At 34.0% G+C, this 18,883-nt stretch overlaps 1 protein-coding gene across 3 annotated transcripts in view; it reads left to right on the top strand.

Moving 5' to 3' along the window:
• LOC128983105 (uncharacterized) overlaps positions 1-8,034 on the top strand; it is a 49,100-nt gene extending 41,066 nt beyond the window's left edge. For 2 of the 3 annotated variants that reach the window (XM_054402264.1, XM_054402266.1), the window contains exon 2: positions 2,358-8,034. In XM_054402264.1, the coding sequence (XP_054258239.1) occupies positions 2,358-6,136 (3,779 nt within the window). In that variant the 3' untranslated portion in view covers positions 6,137-8,034. The remainder of the gene's footprint in view (positions 1-2,357) is intronic. The other variant, XM_054402265.1, reaches the window with a different exon arrangement.
• The last annotated feature ends 10,849 nt before the right edge of the window (positions 8,035-18,883 follow it).

The raw sequence follows: 18,883 nt of genomic DNA, 5'->3' as shown, positions 1-18,883 counted from the left end.
ACGCAAAAACTGTCCTTACTTAAAAACCGCCCTCGTAATAATTAGGAACATAGATTTTCGTTTACTGGGACGATTTAAATGTGGTATAGATGCATTAATTTCCTGCTTAACAATTAGTTGGTAAAATCGTTAGCTCGTTATCGGTTAGAGTAGGAGGATAGAAATATTGTAGCTACGATGAGCTAGCTGCATAGGTGCATGCCAATTGCAGGTTTCCCAAAAGTGGTTTGCTCACAACGAACGCGGACGACCAACGGAGCAGACCCGTTGTCCAACAAAATCTTCCAGAGGCCATCGGGACTATATAATACATTACATTTAATTGGGATACAGGGACTTCGAGTCTGTTGACGGGTAGTAGAGAACGTTTTACGTTTTGGCTGGCCTTTGAATGCAGTTTTTTTTTCAACCACCTGACATTAGACAAACCCTTATATTCAAAACTTCATTGCCGTTATACAGTCATACAAATTAAACTTTGAATTTTACTGATTTTAAAAAGTGTTACCATCATATCTATTCAATTTTTTACGGTAATCCTTACATACAGGGTGGTAAAAAAGTCCCTGGACAGTTAAATATTTTAAAAAATAATGCAGATAGAGCTACAACACTTGGTACAAAGTTACAGGGCATAAAACTCTAGCGGATTTCTTGAATCCGCCATTTTGAATCTTTGAACGGCTGTCATTTTTTACTCAGGCATTCTTTTGAGCTTGAATTTACGGCATCGTAATCTAAAAGTGAAGACCTTTAATTTGATGTGCATATCGACTTATTCTTACGTTAACAATTTTCTTCCGATTCCTAGGGCTGTGTGCCCCCTGAGGAGAAAGCGTATAATAGCAATGTAAATTAAATGAATCTTTGAACAACTGTCATTTTGCGCAGGATCAACCTTTTGAAGTGCGGTTTGCGGCATTGTATTCTACTAAAAAAAACCTTTAATTTGATGTGCATATTGACCTATGCTTCCATTTAAGATTTTCTTCCGACTCCTTGTGGACCGCCCCCCTGAAGAGTTATTGGATCACTGAATATGTATTAAAATAGAGTTTTATGCCCTGTAACTTTGTACCAAGTATTGTAGCTCTATCTGCATTATTTTTTAAAATATTTAACTGTCCAGGGACTTTTTTACCACCCTGTATAAAAAGTGAAGGCGATTTCTACAAAACACTACTCCTCCGTTAATAATGGACGGATTTTTACAAACGACGTGTCAAAATAAAGTATTTTTTGTGTAGACGCCCCCTTTCACCAATTCATGTAATAAAAGTCCTCGGGCTTTGCCCCACAGGCCATCAAAGTTGGAGTTTCTCCCATAAGATTAACATGGGGGAATCCAAATATTTAATTGTCCCCACTTATTTGAGAGAACGGCTGGGCGTAGAAACTTGGTAGAGGTGTCCAAAGAAAGGTCTTGGTCTGTAGATGAGTTATCAAAAGAAAAACTAATCAAAATCCCTTAGGACTCTGCCCCAGAAGCCTTTAAAGATCCCTTTACAGAGTTGTTTACATTTTGGCCATGTGAATAATACTTTTTAATGAAACAGCTGTTCATTTTTAAATTGTATTTCAAACAACACACATTTATTGGGACTGAATTCTACCAAATAAGTATTTGCAATGTTATTTTCTGATTGTAAAATTGATTTTCTTCTTTATCATGCCATGTTTTGCAATATAACGTTCCATTACGTAAGCAGTGGAAAATCCTTTTATCACAGCAATTCTTAAATTATTTCTTATTGAACTATCTTATATCTATTTTACGGGTTGGTGTCTGCCTTTTCACCACTTTTGCCTACATTTTATCATATTATTCAACACATATGAAATATTTATGAAGAAATATCTGCTCTTATCGTGTCTAATAAAATCCAAACATAGAAACCCAGCTTTTTACAGTAACCCCACAATCAATTTCTCAAAACTATGCTAGAGGGTTCATTCATTGGCACAGAAGTACGATATGAACTGACGCGACACGCGACGTGACGAAGGAAAAATCAAACTTACACTGTAACGGATATACCCTCCTTTGAATTTAGAATATGTCTTCCCAAAAAATATTTCCTTTTGAAATAAAGTCATATTACACTGATGAAATCACGGAAGTAATTTTATTCAATTTAATTTCATTCAAAGCAATTAATATCATTATTGTTTTTACACTTATTACTCTTTAAACAATGCTAAATCCTCAAAATATGTATATTTCACCCAATTTATCGCAGTTGGATGAATTAACGTAAGCCTTCAAAGTAACCGTCGATTTCGACGGGTTTCACCTAGTATTATAATAATAATCTCACCTGAAATAAGATATGAAAAGTCTGTTACTTTTGTTTCAGAAGAAATGACAACAATAGTTCTTTCAAGTGAAGATGAAGATGATTGCATCATCATTGGTGAGCAGGTGAATATTCAGCCTCTCCAAGCTGTTTATATCGTTGAAGATGAAAGTAAACTAAACCTGTTGGCAGAAGACGGGCCCGAAAACTCTAGCAACCAACTCGAAGATACTAGTATAAACATCGACATTGAAGAGGCTTCCATACATATTTTGCCCAAGACATTAACAAATCTACAATCTGCGGTAGCTGGCGCAAGTGAACTCTCTAGAGATGCTATTACAAATAACGTAGAGACGGATCATTACCCCACTAGTTTCTATGAAGACGATACTTGTGATAAGGATACATTTGATGGTTTTATTAACAAGAGTGTGGAAGAAAACTCGGACAAAAGTGATATAAAGCAAAATCATAATCAGGGTTTAAAGAGTTTGGCAGAAGCATTAACTGTAGTCCAATCGTTGAACGAAAGTTTAGAGAAACGTAACAATGAAAATTTGTTTAGTATGACTATTGATGAAAAACTAAAGACAAATTTCAAAACAGACTCAGTGAATAACAACAATGAGATCAATCACATTTTGGAACCTGCAGAGGTTGTAGAAAGACGACAAAGTTCTGATAACATGGAAAACAACCCTAACACAAAACTTTGTTTAAAGAATCGTGTGACGCTTCTTGAAGACAACCACGAAAAACAACCATACAATAGAGAGCCTTATGAAGATCAAACTAAAGAAATCACCGGGACATCGGAATTAGAGTATCTCACACACTCTAAGCCAACAAAGAAAAAAATAGGTAGATTGAGAAAACCAATTAGCCTAATATCTGAAAACATCCATTCTGTTTCATCTTTATGTTCACAAACTCGTCTAGAGTCCGCAACTGGGTCAAACCCGAATAAGAAAAAACGAGGAAGAAAACTTGGTTGGAGAAAATACCCTGTTGATCAAAAAGTGTGTGACGAACAAATTTGTAAGTCAAGAAGTACATCGACTAAAACAACTTCATATAATCTGACACCAATTAACCAAATATCCGCCTTTACTGATTCATCTTTATGTTCACAATCTCGTCTAGGGTCCGCATCTGAGTCAACACCGAATAAGAAAAAAAGAGGAAGGAAACTTGGTTGGAGGAAATACCCTGTTGATCAAAAGTTTTGTGATGAACAAATTTCTAAGTCAAAAAGTACATCGACCAAAACAACTTCAGATACTCTAACACCAAATGAACAATTATCTGAAAACATCCCTGCTGGTCCATCTTTATGTTCACAAACTCTTCTAGGATCTGCAACTGAGTCAAACCCGAGTAAGAAAAAAAGAGGAAGGAAACTTGGTTGGAGGAAATACCCTGTTGATCAAAAGTTGTGTGATGAACAAATTTCTAAGTCAAAAAGTACATCGACCAAAACAACTTCAGATACTCTAACACCAAATGAACAATTATCTGAAAACATCCCTGCTGGTCCATCTTTATGTTCACAAACTCTTCTAGGATCTGCAACTGAGTCAAACCCGAGTAAGAAAAAACGAGGAAGGAAACTTGGTTGGAGTAAATACTCTGTTGATCAAAATGTGTGTGATGAACAAATTTATAAGTCAAAAAGTACATTCACCAAAACTACTCCAGACACTCTACTAAATATAGATCAATCCAGTATTAATACGGATTTAGATTTGATCAGCTTAAATATTGTACCACAACATGATATTAATAAATGTTCCAAAAATCCAAGAATTGAGAAAAATATAAAGCAAAGATTACCTATAATCAACACACCACCAAGTATAACAGATAGTGCAGACCAAACTTCTTTGATTCCAAACGAAATGCTGCCCCTTTACTACAACAGAATCGTTGATCCAAATATTATTATTCTAATTAATAAACTAGCGGAAATACTTGATGTAACTATGAAGGAAGCTGAACAATGCTCAATTCGAATTGCCACAGCTAGGAAAGACTCTTGCGATCTATCTAGGGAAAACAAAATAACCGCTGCAAAGGCACGCTTAAAAATGTTTATTATTTTACACAGAATTTCTTTTTGTGCAATCTTTGATGACACTCTTACAAACTTATTTTTGACTGAAAACATGACTGATCAACATGCAGATTTGCTCCTTGTTCTTTTTCTTAAAATATTTTTAAGAGTTACTACGCTTACTCCCAAATATTTAGATTCATTAAGTTTAGCTAGATGGTCATTCACTAGTCTGTTGCACGAATATGTATCAACAGTAACTCCTCCTATATCCAGGATACTCCATGAAACATTTTGGCAAAGTAAAAATAATTTTGAAAGAAGCTGCTTGGATATATTAGATTCATTCCTGAAAGATATACCTGACCAAATTGATTCTGTTAGTACTCCAAAAGGCAAAAGTGATGTAGCCACTCTTCAAACAATACGTACAAAGTCTGTTAGCAAGGGCCTTGACGATGTACTGGAAACTCTGCCTGCAACCAATAACAAGAGTGTAGAAGTGTCAGTAATTGTCAAGAATTCGAATCATAATGTACAGGAACACCATCAGTCACAAAATGGTGAGAGGAAACTGTTTCTTTTAAGTCAAAACATGGACTTAAATAGTACATCAAGTATTCATTTTGAGAAGTTAACTGCCAAATTGAAAGATAAAATTGTTGATTATTCTAGCTCAAGTACATCCGTCTCAAATGGCCACTGCAAAGAGTTCAGTGATACGTGTAACCAGATAATTGATGCTAATAATGTGTTGTTGAATCATCAGAATAGGCAGACCACTCTCGGTGGATTGGAATTCAATCCACAGGTAGTGCGGGAAGAAAACACGGTTGTCAGTAATATAGGTGTAAAGAGGAAACATGTTGATGCGGAAAAACATGTACTACAAAAGCCAAATGCTTCGAAAAATTTTCAATCTTCAAGTAAAAGTGTCTGTGTTCAGCAACCTGCGTTGGATGTCCAATCTTCAAACCCCATTAGTTTTTCTCTTCAAAGAACACCTTATTCAAAGCTCCAAACAAAAGGACAAGACATAAATCCTTCAAATCAAGAGCTTATTTACTCAAATAAGTATTCGGAATGCAACAGAGTACCTAGTAACCATACAATACATTGTTTAAACATGCCAAATACATTTAATTATGCAGTATCTCAATCCCAAACAACCCAGACATCATCAATCAACCAAGCTACGCGATCTTCGGCATTTACTTCAACAAACAATATGCCTACTACTGCTCATCTCAATGGATCTTTTGATAGTACCGACAAAATGCGTACTTTGCCTTTGCAACGCCATCAGTATAATAGCCAATATTACAATACATATCAAACTGTAGGCCAACAAAGGCCTGATTTTAATCAAGCACAAAGTTATCCTTTTGTATATGGGCAAAATTTTAGTTACCAAAGGTATATGCATCCGCATTATTTTCCATATGACAGATCAGCAAATCAACAGACGAACAGTTGGCCCGACGCTTTGACTCTAAGACATCAATACGCAAGTGATTTCTCTAGTCTCTATTCTTCTACTCCAGGCGAACTAAACAAAGCCCAGGGTTCCTATGGAATCAATCATTTCACAACCATGCCAGACAATTCATCAACCTACCATCAAGTCCAAAGTATCCATGGTAATCCTAGGGTAACTATTAACAATTACAACATAAACAACTTTGTTCCTCCCACAGTGCCAGATCATATTTCACAGAATTTGAAGTCTGATGCATTTGATCGTAGTCCTAATCATTTCACTACTAGTTACGGCACAATGTGACTAGCACATTTAAGTCCTAAAAAGTAACGTAACTTAGCATGGGAAAGGGGTTTTTAGAATCACAAAACAAATTCAAAATTAAAGAGTCAATGGAGATTTGTAAAAGAAAAAGTTACATAAAAATCCAAATCATGTAGATATGTGTATGAATATAATAAATGTAGTGTAACAATTGTTATGAATTTAAATTGTGAATACGTGTAATTTCATTGAGTTTCAGTTCATTCCGGTGTTCGTGACATGCTCTGTTGTGTAAGAGAGTTTCACAAAATTAATTCTATGTGAGAACTAAGATGCTAATGTTATTAATCCAGTAATGTGAAATTTATGCTGGAACCTTTACTCCCTTAGTTTTTACTGTAATCTCTGAAGGTAGCAGAGGTTAGATGCAAGATATATACATAATAATTATATTTCAAATAAGTCAAAGGTTGTTTATAATAAATATTTTATTTGTTATCAATACTAAATATTTGGAAATACTTTTTGAAAAAATAGAATAATCATACCTATAGGTATAAATGCTATATATAAATGCTGATCTGTTACGATACTCTGCAAGTAAATTGAATTGGCCTCATATCAGGGCCCTTTTATACTTTCATAGTACACTGAGCATTTTTTTATTTAATATCTTTTACTATTAATACAACAACTTCTGTATCCAATAGTCAATGATAATAGCCACTTAAATCACAATTTATAAGTAAGCTTACTGTATATCTGATTTTTGGGCCAAACGCGCAAAATTTAAACAATAAGATTTGAACAATTCATTTTGTACCTAATATCACTAAATTCACGCCTTCATTTTACCCATTTAATATTGCTTTTGTTAAAAATGTTAATGCACAGTACTTGATAATTATAAAATTCATTGTTAGGTATGTCCAAAATTTGTTATTACAGGTGCTATGACAGAAAATTTGGAACACTGTGATGGATTAAAACCAACTGTAATAGAGCCGTTTTGTATATTTCCCATCAATAGGCAAGCATGTTTCTTGAAAAACTTTTTTCTCAGCTCGTGTGCATCACAGGGAAAATTCATGCATACTGTTAGAAAGATGTTTCCTGTAGACTGTAGATGTGCAGAATCCCTTTACAAATTAAAATAGGCAAAAAAAGCAAAAGAATTTAAAAAAAATCATGGGTATTGTACCATGCTGGTGACGAAATAACAACAAAATCTAAACATAAAGTAAAAAAATGCAAGAAATTCCAATCACACATTTTATTCCCAGCATGGGGTGAAAATAGAGAAGTCTGTACATTACATGTTTTTGGTCGAGTTTTCAACCACTGGACGACCTTTAGTTTCTTATTTCCCTAAGACTGCTTGGTTTTCTATATAATTTAGTATGTATCACGTAGCAATAAGACAGCAATAAGTAAAATCAGACGCATTAAGATAATCTACGCATCCGCGCAAATCAGTTTTAGCCGCGCAAAATTATAATTTGTTGAATAAAGAATTTATTTCCTGAGCTACGGTTGTTTCGGGACCAGGAATCATAATTATTGATTTTGTACTGTTAAATGTATATAATATATTGCATTGTATTGTAACATATGACTTATTTTAGCTACAATAACGACATAAACATATAAAAGTCAGGAGGAATCAACAACCACTTTGTTGGAATGAATGACTGAAAAAGTGATTTTTATAACGTGTATAGTTGATTTTACTTAGCACTTATACAACAATCGTCATGCAGACTGTCTTTTTCGGCTGGTTTACCTGGTCAGCACTTAACATACAGTAATATATAGTCAATGGTAATACTACTAATAACATCAATACAGTAATAATGATATGAAGTAAACTTCACAGACGAAACAAATTTATAAAACAATACATTTTTTCTTACAATCTACACAAAATAATATTTAAAGACAATAGTTAATAAATAATAATAATAATAATAATAATAATAATAATAAATGTTCCTTTTAAGAACAAAGATAAAATTTTGCATACAATATAGATATATTTTCACAAAAAGAATATATATTTTTTAACAACACTTAACAAATAATAAAATTGATAACATTTCCTTTTAAAACTAAAAAAATTGAAAACGTTAAATTTTTTCAACTTATTGGATTTTTGATCGAAGCCCCACATTTTTTGTCATGCATATTTAAAAAAATGAAGTAGAGTGCGCCAATGCCAACCATTCAAAATCTCTATTTATTTCTCCCATTTCAGAATTACACAGCCAAAAAATAACTTTCTAAAGTATCTTCCTTTTATTTAATGTTTCAAAAAGTGCATATATGATAAATTGTTTACTATAGCCATGGTTCAAAGTTAAGGTTGATAAGCTCAGCTCTTGCCTTAATCGCCCAGGACATCACAGTAATTTCATATCAAGCAAAGTTTATCGTTAAGGTCAAAGCTGATAGATAAAAGCTGTTGGTAACGTGCGGTGCTTGGCTCTCGTAATCCATTTTTAATGCTAAGGCTTTAAAATCGACCAAAATGTACTGATATAAGTTTCCTTTTTTAAGAAAATATTAAATGTGCTTTGTAGGTTGATCTAAAAAATTATGTTATCAATTTCAGAATATTTTTCCTAAAACCTGCCTGGAACTCACCGCCCTTTTAACTAGGCAATTATTGCCAATCCGATCAAATAATTATAGACCTCTATAATCTCTATTAAACCTCTATTAATATATAATCTATATATATTAATAGGTAAGCATGTTTCTTTAAAACCTTTTTTTCTGAGCTCGTGTGTATCGCAGGGAAAATCTACGCATACTGTTAGAAATATATTTTCCTGTAGGTGTGCAGAACCCCTCTATAAACTAAAATAGGCTCACAAATCAACACAACAAATGAGTTTGAAATTTGAAAAAAATTAACATGGGCCTTATGAGTTGCAATGCTGGTGACGAAATAACATTGAAATGTAAACAGAAAATCCAAACAAATGGAAGAAATTCCAATCACGTGTTTTATTTTATTTACAGTGTGGGGTGAAAATAGAGAAGTCTGTACAGATATTTTTTGGTCGAGTCTTCGACCACTGGATGACCACTAGTCTATATATTAATAGGCAAGCATGTTTCTTTAAAACCTTTTTTCCCAGCTCGTGTGCATCGCAGGGAAAATCTACGCATACTGTTAGAAATATATTTTCCTGTAGATATGCAGAATCCCTTTATAAACTAAAATAGGCTCAAAAATCAGCACAACAAATGAGTTTGAAATTTGAAAAAAGTTAACATGGGCCTTATGGGTTTCCATGCTGGTGACGAAATAACAACGAAATGTAAACAGACAATCAATACAAATGAAATAAATTCCAATCAGATGATTTATTTACAGCGTGGTGTGAAAATAGAGAAGTCTGTACATTACAAATTTTCGGTTGAGTTTTAGACCACTAGACAACCTCTAGTTTTTAACTAAATCTGTGCAGCCCTTTTTGTGTAAACGGAAATAAATATTTTTTTTTCAATTTAATATATTTGCTGACTATATCGAGCATGTGGTAGGCAACAGAGTTTGAAATAGTATACCTTGTCTCATGTTAAGTTGAGAAGAGTTACTTGACCGGAGAAGTGTATCAGGACAATAATAGTTTTAATAGGAAAACCTTGCAGTTAGTTTCAGATCACTAATGAATTTCGATTACCGTGGTACAGCCACAAATTAATAGATTAAAGGTTTTAGTCTATGGTACAGCGCACAATATTGATTTTCATTGAATAAGTTAGAATGCAGTACTGTATTTGGGGTTTTCTAGGATAACAAATTAACAGCATTTACATTATATTATATTTCCACTTTTTAGTGATACATGAATGTGCCTAATGGCATTTATGCTCAAGCAAATTGAGTAAGTTATTTTGAGATAAGGCTTATGTATATCATCCTAGAGACTATTCTTATCGATATCATTGTGATAGTTTGTATTTTCACTAAGGTAAAATAAAATACAAAGTGTAATGTAATAACAGTATGCAATGCAAAATACGTTTTTATATCCGTCGAAGTCTCTTTATTTTTACCTTTAACTCATTTTTTCACTGTTGCATGGTGGTTGTAATTTGCAATACTAGAATATCAGGATATCATTATGGCTATTACTGGTCTAAACACAATGCACACCGTGTTGAATTTAGGAGCAAATATGGGTTCAATATTGATTAATTATGTAAGACTAAATTACTTACGTAATCTCGTCACAACTCGACAAGTTTTGAGCTCTGACGGGATTGGGTAAGTATTTTTTTCTTACCATAGAGGTTTGTGGTCTTATTATGTCCAACAGCTCAGGGGCTACAAACATATAGAGGTTTGTGGTCTTATTATGTCCACAGGGGCTACAAACATATAGAGGTTTGTGGTCTTATTATGTCCAACAGCTCAGGGGCTACAAACATATAGAGGTTTGTGGTCTTATTATGTCCAACAGCTCAGGGGCTACAAACATATAGAGGTTTGTGGTCTTATTATGTCCAACAGCTCAGGGGCTACAAACATATAGAGGTTTGTGGTCTTATTATGTCCAACAGCTCAGGGGCTACAAACATATAGAGGTTTGTGGTCTTATTATGTCCAACAGCTCAGGGGCTACAAACATATAGAGGTTTGTGGTCTTATTATGTCCAACAGCTCAGGGGCTACAAACATATAGAGGTTTGTGGTCTTATTATGTCCAACAGCTCAGGGGATACAAACATATAGAGGTTTGTGGTCTTATTATGTCCAACAGCTCAGGGGCTACAAACATATAGAGGTTTGTGGTCTTATTATGTCCAACAGCTCAGGGGCTACAAACATATAGAGGTTTGTGGTCTTATTATGTCCAACAGCTCAGGGGCTACAAACATGAATTTTTATTGACGAATTATTCTACATCTGTTTGTTGTAAGAAATAAACTGAAAACATAAACTTTATCACATTATCTACCTTTGGTTTGAACCAAACCAATGACGAATGAACAGAAGATCTACACAAAGACATTTACTGGATACTATCGTCGTATTAGGTGTTTATTAACAACATTTTACTCAATAAAATAAAATAAAACCCCGCCTCAGCAAATCTGAAGACTAAGGGAATTTCCATTTGCCTGATTTGATTTAATTCTATTCAAATAACATATGTTTAACAAGTACCTAAGTTTACTGCTACGGGGAAGGTAATAAAGTGTGTTTTAGTAAAATATTAATAGTTTAGTATAAAAGTTTGAACAAAATATATCCAAAAACAAGCAAGCTATAACAGAATACTTATTCTCCATAAGAATAAAATAGGACTTTTAAATTTGCAATTTTTTATATTTTCCGTAACTAATAACCGTACTAAAACTATTCAATATACTTAAGTATTTGTAAGCCCACGGTCAGTATCGAAATGTGAATATCCCTATTACCATTTTTAGTATGGTAGATATATTTTTGTAAAATTTAAGCCCAGTCGGTTCAGTAGTTTTTGCTCCTACAAGTAATAAACATACAGACATACACCATTTTAGTATAATAGTATAGAAGTATTGCGAGTCCCATGCCTCACTTTAAGTTTAAGTTTCCTAAAATGATTCACTCGCTTAGCTTAGTGAAGAGGTGTTAGGTTAATGAGACATAAGACTGCTTAAGGGTGTTACTCAACGTGTAATGAACAAAAATTAAATTAAAAGAACAACAAAAGTTACAAAGTGGGACAACAGCAAAAGAAAACTTTGAAAAGGCAAAAAACAACAATAATAAGATAAATTAATTCACAACGTTAAATTTACAAGAAAAGAAAATCAATTGAAAATATAAAAGAATTAGTTACTGACAAATTATATGACTTATATGTTTAACAAAACTTTAGTTATAAATTTTATTCTTTTTACATACTGTTAATTGTCCCAGAAGCACACGCACCGATACACGCACTCCGAAACTCCTGATCTTCTTGGTCCCGTGGCCCGTGGTGATCTCCTCGATGTTTTCCTTCAGATCCTCCAGCTCCGAGACTCCTGACCCCTCCATCTTCTTCATCAGCCCTTCTCATTCGCTGATTACCGATAGGGTGTGTGGCTTATAGGTTAACGGTGTTTCTTGGAAGTCAGCCCTACCGGTCATCGCCTAGCTCACATCAGCTGGGAAAGGAATTTGTAAATCGATGCTCATGCTACTGTTCAACTCTGTTCACACCAACTGGTCGACTAAGTGTAATGTGAACAGAGTATCTGCATAGATGAGCACCGTGGGTACGGGGTTAATCCCCTTTCTTACACCCCCCCTGGTTAAAACGTCAACCTACCACCGGTTGACAATAAAAAAAGAAGAAAAAACAACTTAAGGAGATACGCGGAAATATCAATCGCGAAGGTGGGAATCGAACGGATATCTTGATGTGCGTTTCGACTCTTCTTCCCCCCTTCCTGCGACGCGACGCGATCTTGAGGATCGGCGCATTTGCTTGTTTCGCAACCCTTCCAGCGACGCGGTAGAATGAGCTGGTGGTGTATTATAGCTCATTGTCGCTCACGTCTTCATTCGCCCCATCGAGTCTCCTTAAGTTAATTGATTGTTTCATTAGTTTTGAACTATTTAAATATTAGCTGTTTGTTAAGATATTTTTATTTTTTAAAATTATTATTATAAATTATTTTTATATGTTGAGACTATAAATGATTTATTCTGGGTAACACTTTTTTATATTAATAGTCTTTTTGAGGGGTTTGAGGTTTTGTGATTAGATTCATTTTAATATTGAGTATGTGGATGAAATATGCTGAAATAATGATGCGTAAGATTGTTAATATTATTATCCAGACTAATAAAATGTACATAATTACTCTTCTATCATCTAAGCTTGTTTGAATTTACAGTTTTGATGTTAGGTTTGATGTAAGCTGTTGTAATTATGGGGATGGGATGTTTGATGAGATTTAGGGATCGATTGGGTTAATTTAGTACGATAATTAATTCGGTAAAACGAAGGTGCGACAGAATGATATGGAGTTACGATTTATTTGACGTCATTAAATGTTACACCGGTCACGATATGAGTTGGAATTTCCGCGCCAGCTGATAGAGTAGGTTACCATATGAGAAGGATAGCGGCGAGCAGAGCTGGGACGGTGAAATGGGCAGCATCACGGCGTCGGGGTTGAATGGACGGCGAGTGCTGACTATGCGATGAAGATAAAGTCATGTCGTGTTGCGGTGACCTTGTACTTGCTTTTGGCTTCAGAGACTCTTTTACTGCTGAAACTTTCTTAACAGTGGAATTAGTACATGTTTCAATAGATTTATTCACAAACTAGCTGTGTGCCCGTTCTACGCACGGGGATCTTATCATAGTCAGTTAAAACCTTCTTATATAAAGCACAGCAGTTGGTTTGCTTACTTTCAGATATGCTGACAAAACTATTCCTTCGCAAATACAGTATCTGACAGTTTCAAGCCAAAACTAATGCTTCGCAATTAAATGTCACCCGGATCTTGTTGGTCCATATGTTATATATAATCTTATAACTTTACATATAACTTATAACCAATGACTAAATAAACGGTATCAGCATTCTGACACATACTTTCTCCCATAAGTTTGTCAACAACCTTTATCATGTGTAAGCGGTGAGAGTAAATATACGGAAATGGGATTTGTACAATTTTGTTCAGAATTTAAGGGACTATAACATAATGGTTAAAAGTATTTAAGGTACTACCTCAACCTCTTAATTTAACACTTTATTCGGGTTGACATTTTCATTATCAAGGCGCTCTTGTCCTTTCCGTGAAACATTGAGAAACAAGGACATTAATGCGTTACCATCATACATACACACAAAAATACCGAACTTAATTAGGGAATCTGCTACGCTTTAAGCATAAAATGTAGGCCTACATATAAAATTAGTACTTGAAATCTTTGTTAATGCCATAAAATTTGATCATAACAATTTATATTTGCTTGGACCGGAGATGACTCGAAATTCTGTTGAAATGCTATCTGAATCGGTTTGCTATATGAAATGAAGTACAGTAGGCCTACTATAGACGATTTAGATTGGTAATTTGTAATAAACATTACCAAAATAGGCCACGAACTATTGATACATAAACAACGTTCAAAGTGTTTGAACAATTCATGATGGTTTGCTGAATAAATGTTTTACTAAAATGCGTTATAGTTTTCTTAGCATAACATTTTGGAATCCAGACAGAAAAAGCAAAAATTATACAGTTAAGACATCAATTAAATTGAATAAGCCTACGCCTGTAATAAATAAGGTGCAACACCAACGATAACTAATTTGTAAATTACTGTGATGTGTTGGTACGTAAAAATGATTCTTACTGCTACTAAAGGTTAAAAGGAAAAGAACCAGTACCGTACCAAAAACCAACGTCTACAGTTAAGAACTGTAGTACAGCCGACCAATTATATGCGTTAATCGAGGTTATTGATCTCTTGGTTTTGGATTTTCTCGTAAAAAGTTATCGGCAATCAAAGTTATTTCCCATTAATTGCTTTATTTGTACACAACTCTTAATGTAAACTTATCGGTGTCAGTTTGAAAAAAAAACCTTATACAACATAACTTTCTGTTATTTAATAGATTACGTATTCTCTAAACAATGGTTGCTGGTATATATATTAACATTATAAGGAAATGTGACAAAAATCACACAACGTTGGGTTTTTGGACGTTTATAATTTTATTTCTTAAGTACCTAGGTAGGCCGTGTATTCTATGGAAAAGTACCGGTATCAAGGATCGTTGTCGAAAGGGTTGTTATAAATACATAAGCATACGTACCACACGTACCCAAGAGAAGGGCTATGGGCCTATTAGCTGTATGGTCCAGCGATTGCATCACACGGTGAGTAGGAACTATTGACTTAATATAGTCAATGGTAGGAAAAGAAAGTGACACATTGAAAAATCGAGTTCAGCATCATCCGTAAACCTCTGTTACAATCACCCACTGCAGTTGTAATTTTTTGCTTTACACTTTACACAACCGCCATTGAAGAGCCGTCAATGAGTGGAACATTGTTTCTAAGCTATTGGCGACGGTCATTAGTAAATTTAAGTTTCCCAGCCGTATACAACACTGATTCAATCTTGATTCAATGTCTTCTTTCTGGTTATCAAAACCCCAAAACAATTTTATACACATATTTCTGGTTCCTGACCTGGATGATGCCTAGTTATTTAATTTACGGTTACACTATATTATTCCACTTGCGATTAATTAAATCCTATTTTATGTAATAAAAACGTTTTTAATCTCACTTGGATGGGATTTGCCTTCAAAACGTGATCGGAAATGGTTGTGGTGTTTGTAAACAACATTTGTAAACATTTCAGTGACAGCTAGAAAAAATAATCTTGATCCGAACAGCTGTTCGTTGTTTCATAGATGATTATGTGATACAAATTGGAAGAAAACTTCAAAAATCGCACAAAACTGCATTTTTGAACGGCCGTAATTTTAATTACAAAGTAGTGAGACCATATTTTAATGGCTAAAGACACTCTCGCCAATCCAGTGAATACATTAAAATGACTTGGGTCTTGATAGGTACTCTCGTTTTCCTGGAGAAGATTGCGTAAAATGCCATCTTGAGTGTGTCAGACAGACAGACAGACAGAAATTTAGATGAGACTTGTTTCGGCTTCTTTAATGTATAAAACGTAAAAATAACCTAAAAATGTATGATTCTGAGCAATGTACAGACAAAACTCTAATTTTATTTATATAGATGTTGGTACTTGGTAACATACAATCGATTCATATGCTTTCCCTACTAAGACTATCTATCTACTTATTGTAATGAATATTTAGTTGTTTGAAATGTATGTTACATGGAACTTAAAATATGACACTTGTATGATACCTGATGTTGTTAGACACATAATGTTCAAAATGGTATTTGGTACACAATTACTTTATGACGACACTTTGTTATAAGAGTTTTAGACATAAATGTTTTATTTTAATTTGTATTTAATTATGAATTCTTGTGTGAAAGTCCTTTCTTTCCTTAATAATCTAGAGAGTTGTAAAGACATTTTGTGTGTGAATAATTAAGGGTGATCAATCCTTAATTACTTCTCGTTGAGTGGAGTTTGTCCTTGTGCTGTACACCAAACCAACTTGTATGTCACTGAATGTCACTAATTACCATTCTTCTTACGCGCACTAGTAAATTCACTAAGTGCATGTCCACGTGTGTAAGTAAGTTGCTTGTTATAAGAACTAAAATTACAGTCACAATGGTATACTTGATTGCGATTGTCTGTGTGTGTCTGCGTGGCCACGCGATATCTTTGTATTAAAAGTCTACTTAACACTTGAGTTTTGTGTAGCTACACATTATTTACATAATATTTACACGACTTTGCGGGAGTGCGTGTGCTTTGGGAATATACGTACTAATTGTTTCTTAGAATACACATTGCTTACGTTTGCTAACTAAACCTAGGTGAATACTAGCTAAGGTCAAAGCATATGAATCGTATATGTATTGTGGTTATTTATTTTGTGTGGTAATAAATCAAAATCAGTTAAATAGCTAACTTGTGAAATATATTTATGAATTATTGTATGTTACCAAAATTATCTTATAAAATAAACATAATATTGACCTAACGTAACTAAATATTTTTACCTACGACCGTTTTTTAAAGTAGCCATTTCAGTCCAGTTCTTAGAATTGAAAAGTTTCACTTTACAGCTGTTTACTTTCATATCCGCATAGTTTCATTTCATATCCGCATAGTTTTCTCATATCCACACAGGTAACGGACCAATGAGGTTCAAGTATTGAGAGAAAAGAATTAAAATTGTAATGCTTCGAACGTCAACTAATCAGCTGATCAGCTGATCAGTTGACCAATTTAAATTGTTGATCCGACTTGTTCATGTTGATACTCGCGTATTCTTAATTCTTAATTAAGTTGGTGGAAGTCCAAAAATAAATGAAATATTTGCCGAATTGTACCTGATACAATATTATTTATGGTAAGAATGCTGCTAGCAATGTAATATTAAACAAAGTTTAACAAACACGTAATTACAGGAAATCAGCTGATTATTACAACAAGTCGTTGCATCACTTTCAGTGGCAATGACAATACACGAGACGAAAACATAACCTCTCTAAAAAGTTATCAGTAGTGATTGTTAGTAATTAAATCCAGATTGATAGTGATTAAAAAATGGTCGTAGGTAAAGTAGTGTACGCAACTCGCGTTAATAGTCTTTACGACACTCGTAGAAGTTTTTTTAAGGCACTCGCCAAGGCTCGTGCCTTAAATTTTCTACTCGTGTCGTAAAGACTCACTTAACGCAATCGTTGCGTAAACTACTATTATTTTACAAGTCTTGTTTGAAAAACTTTCATTCGGGAGACATGAATTACTTCTTTGACAAGTTTTCCATTTTTTTAGATTTCCACTAGATATGAGACTGGTGTAGCTTGTTTTAATACAGTACGAGAGCACGCCCTGTGGTCGAAAAATCGACCATAAGTATGTTTTGTACAAACTTCTCTATTTTCACCCCACACTGTAAATAAAACATGTGATTGGAATGTCTTCCATTTGTTTTGATTTTCTGTTTATATTGTGTTGTTATTTCGTCATCACCATAGCAACCCATAAGACCCATGTTAATTTTTTTAAATTTCAAATTCATTTTTTGTGCTTATTTTTGAGCCTATTTTAATTTATAAAGGGATTCTGCACACCTACAGGAAAATAGCTTTCTAACGGTATGCGTAGATTTTCCCTACGATACACACGAGCTGAGAAAAAAGGTTTTAAAGAAACATGCTTGCCTATTAATATATAGATAGATAAGGACCTTTGTAGCGGTAAGAAAATTTTGTTTGATTTTCTCTCAAATTTTTAGGGTACCATATGAGAACTTGGTCTCCTGGGTGTAAGATTAAGTCTCTCCTATTCATATCGTAATACATTTTTTGTTTCTTTTGTTCACTAGCTATGATAGAAGGTATTGTGTCCCTGATTTCATTTACAATTCTTAAGTTTTCTAACAGATCTTTTTCTACATTTGGATTTACAAACAAAGTATCACTTGGAAAGCTTGGCTCAAAGCCTAAAAATAAGTACGAAGGTTTGTACTTGGTTGTCTGGTGTTTACTATTATTGTAAGAAAAAAGTACATAGTCAATGTATTGTGACCATGCGTTTGGTTTTTCAGCTACATAATGAGAAATCATATTTATCAATGTGTTGTTAAAGTTTTCTACTTGACCATTTACTTGTGGTGTGAAAGCACTACTTAGAATTTGGCATGTACCTATTGCTGTGGTTAAGTCACGAATCAAATTGTTGTTAAATTCAGTACCTCTATCTGATTGTATAATAGAAGGTGTTCCATAAGTACAAATTAGTTTTAAGAGACATTTTACAATTGATTTACCATCTGCAACTACAAGTGGGAAAGCAAAAGCAAATCGACTACAGGCATCAGTTACTGTTAAAATGTATTTATATCTATTGCTAGGATTTAATGGACCAATTATATCAAGTTGGATTCGTTCAAATATTTTGTTAGTGGGAGGGATAGGATTAAGGAAGCCATACTTCTTCTTCGGAGAGTTCTTTCTTTTCTGACAACTTTCGCAGGTTTTCACGTAGTTTTCGACATCTGTTGACATACCAATCCAATGATATCTTTCTTTGATTTTTCCGAGTCTTGAATGTACTTAGGTGTCCTCCTGATAACGGTGAATTGTGGTACTC

This window comes from Macrosteles quadrilineatus, unplaced genomic scaffold, assembly GCF_028750875.1.
Source record: "Macrosteles quadrilineatus isolate MER2022 unplaced genomic scaffold, UCM_ALF_1.0 Scaffold_1__1_contigs__length_201487025, whole genome shotgun sequence".
NCBI classification, from domain to species: Eukaryota; Metazoa; Arthropoda; class Insecta; order Hemiptera; family Cicadellidae; genus Macrosteles; species Macrosteles quadrilineatus.
Note: the sequence above shows the minus strand (reverse complement) of the source record. Positions and strands in the feature narration are given on the sequence as shown.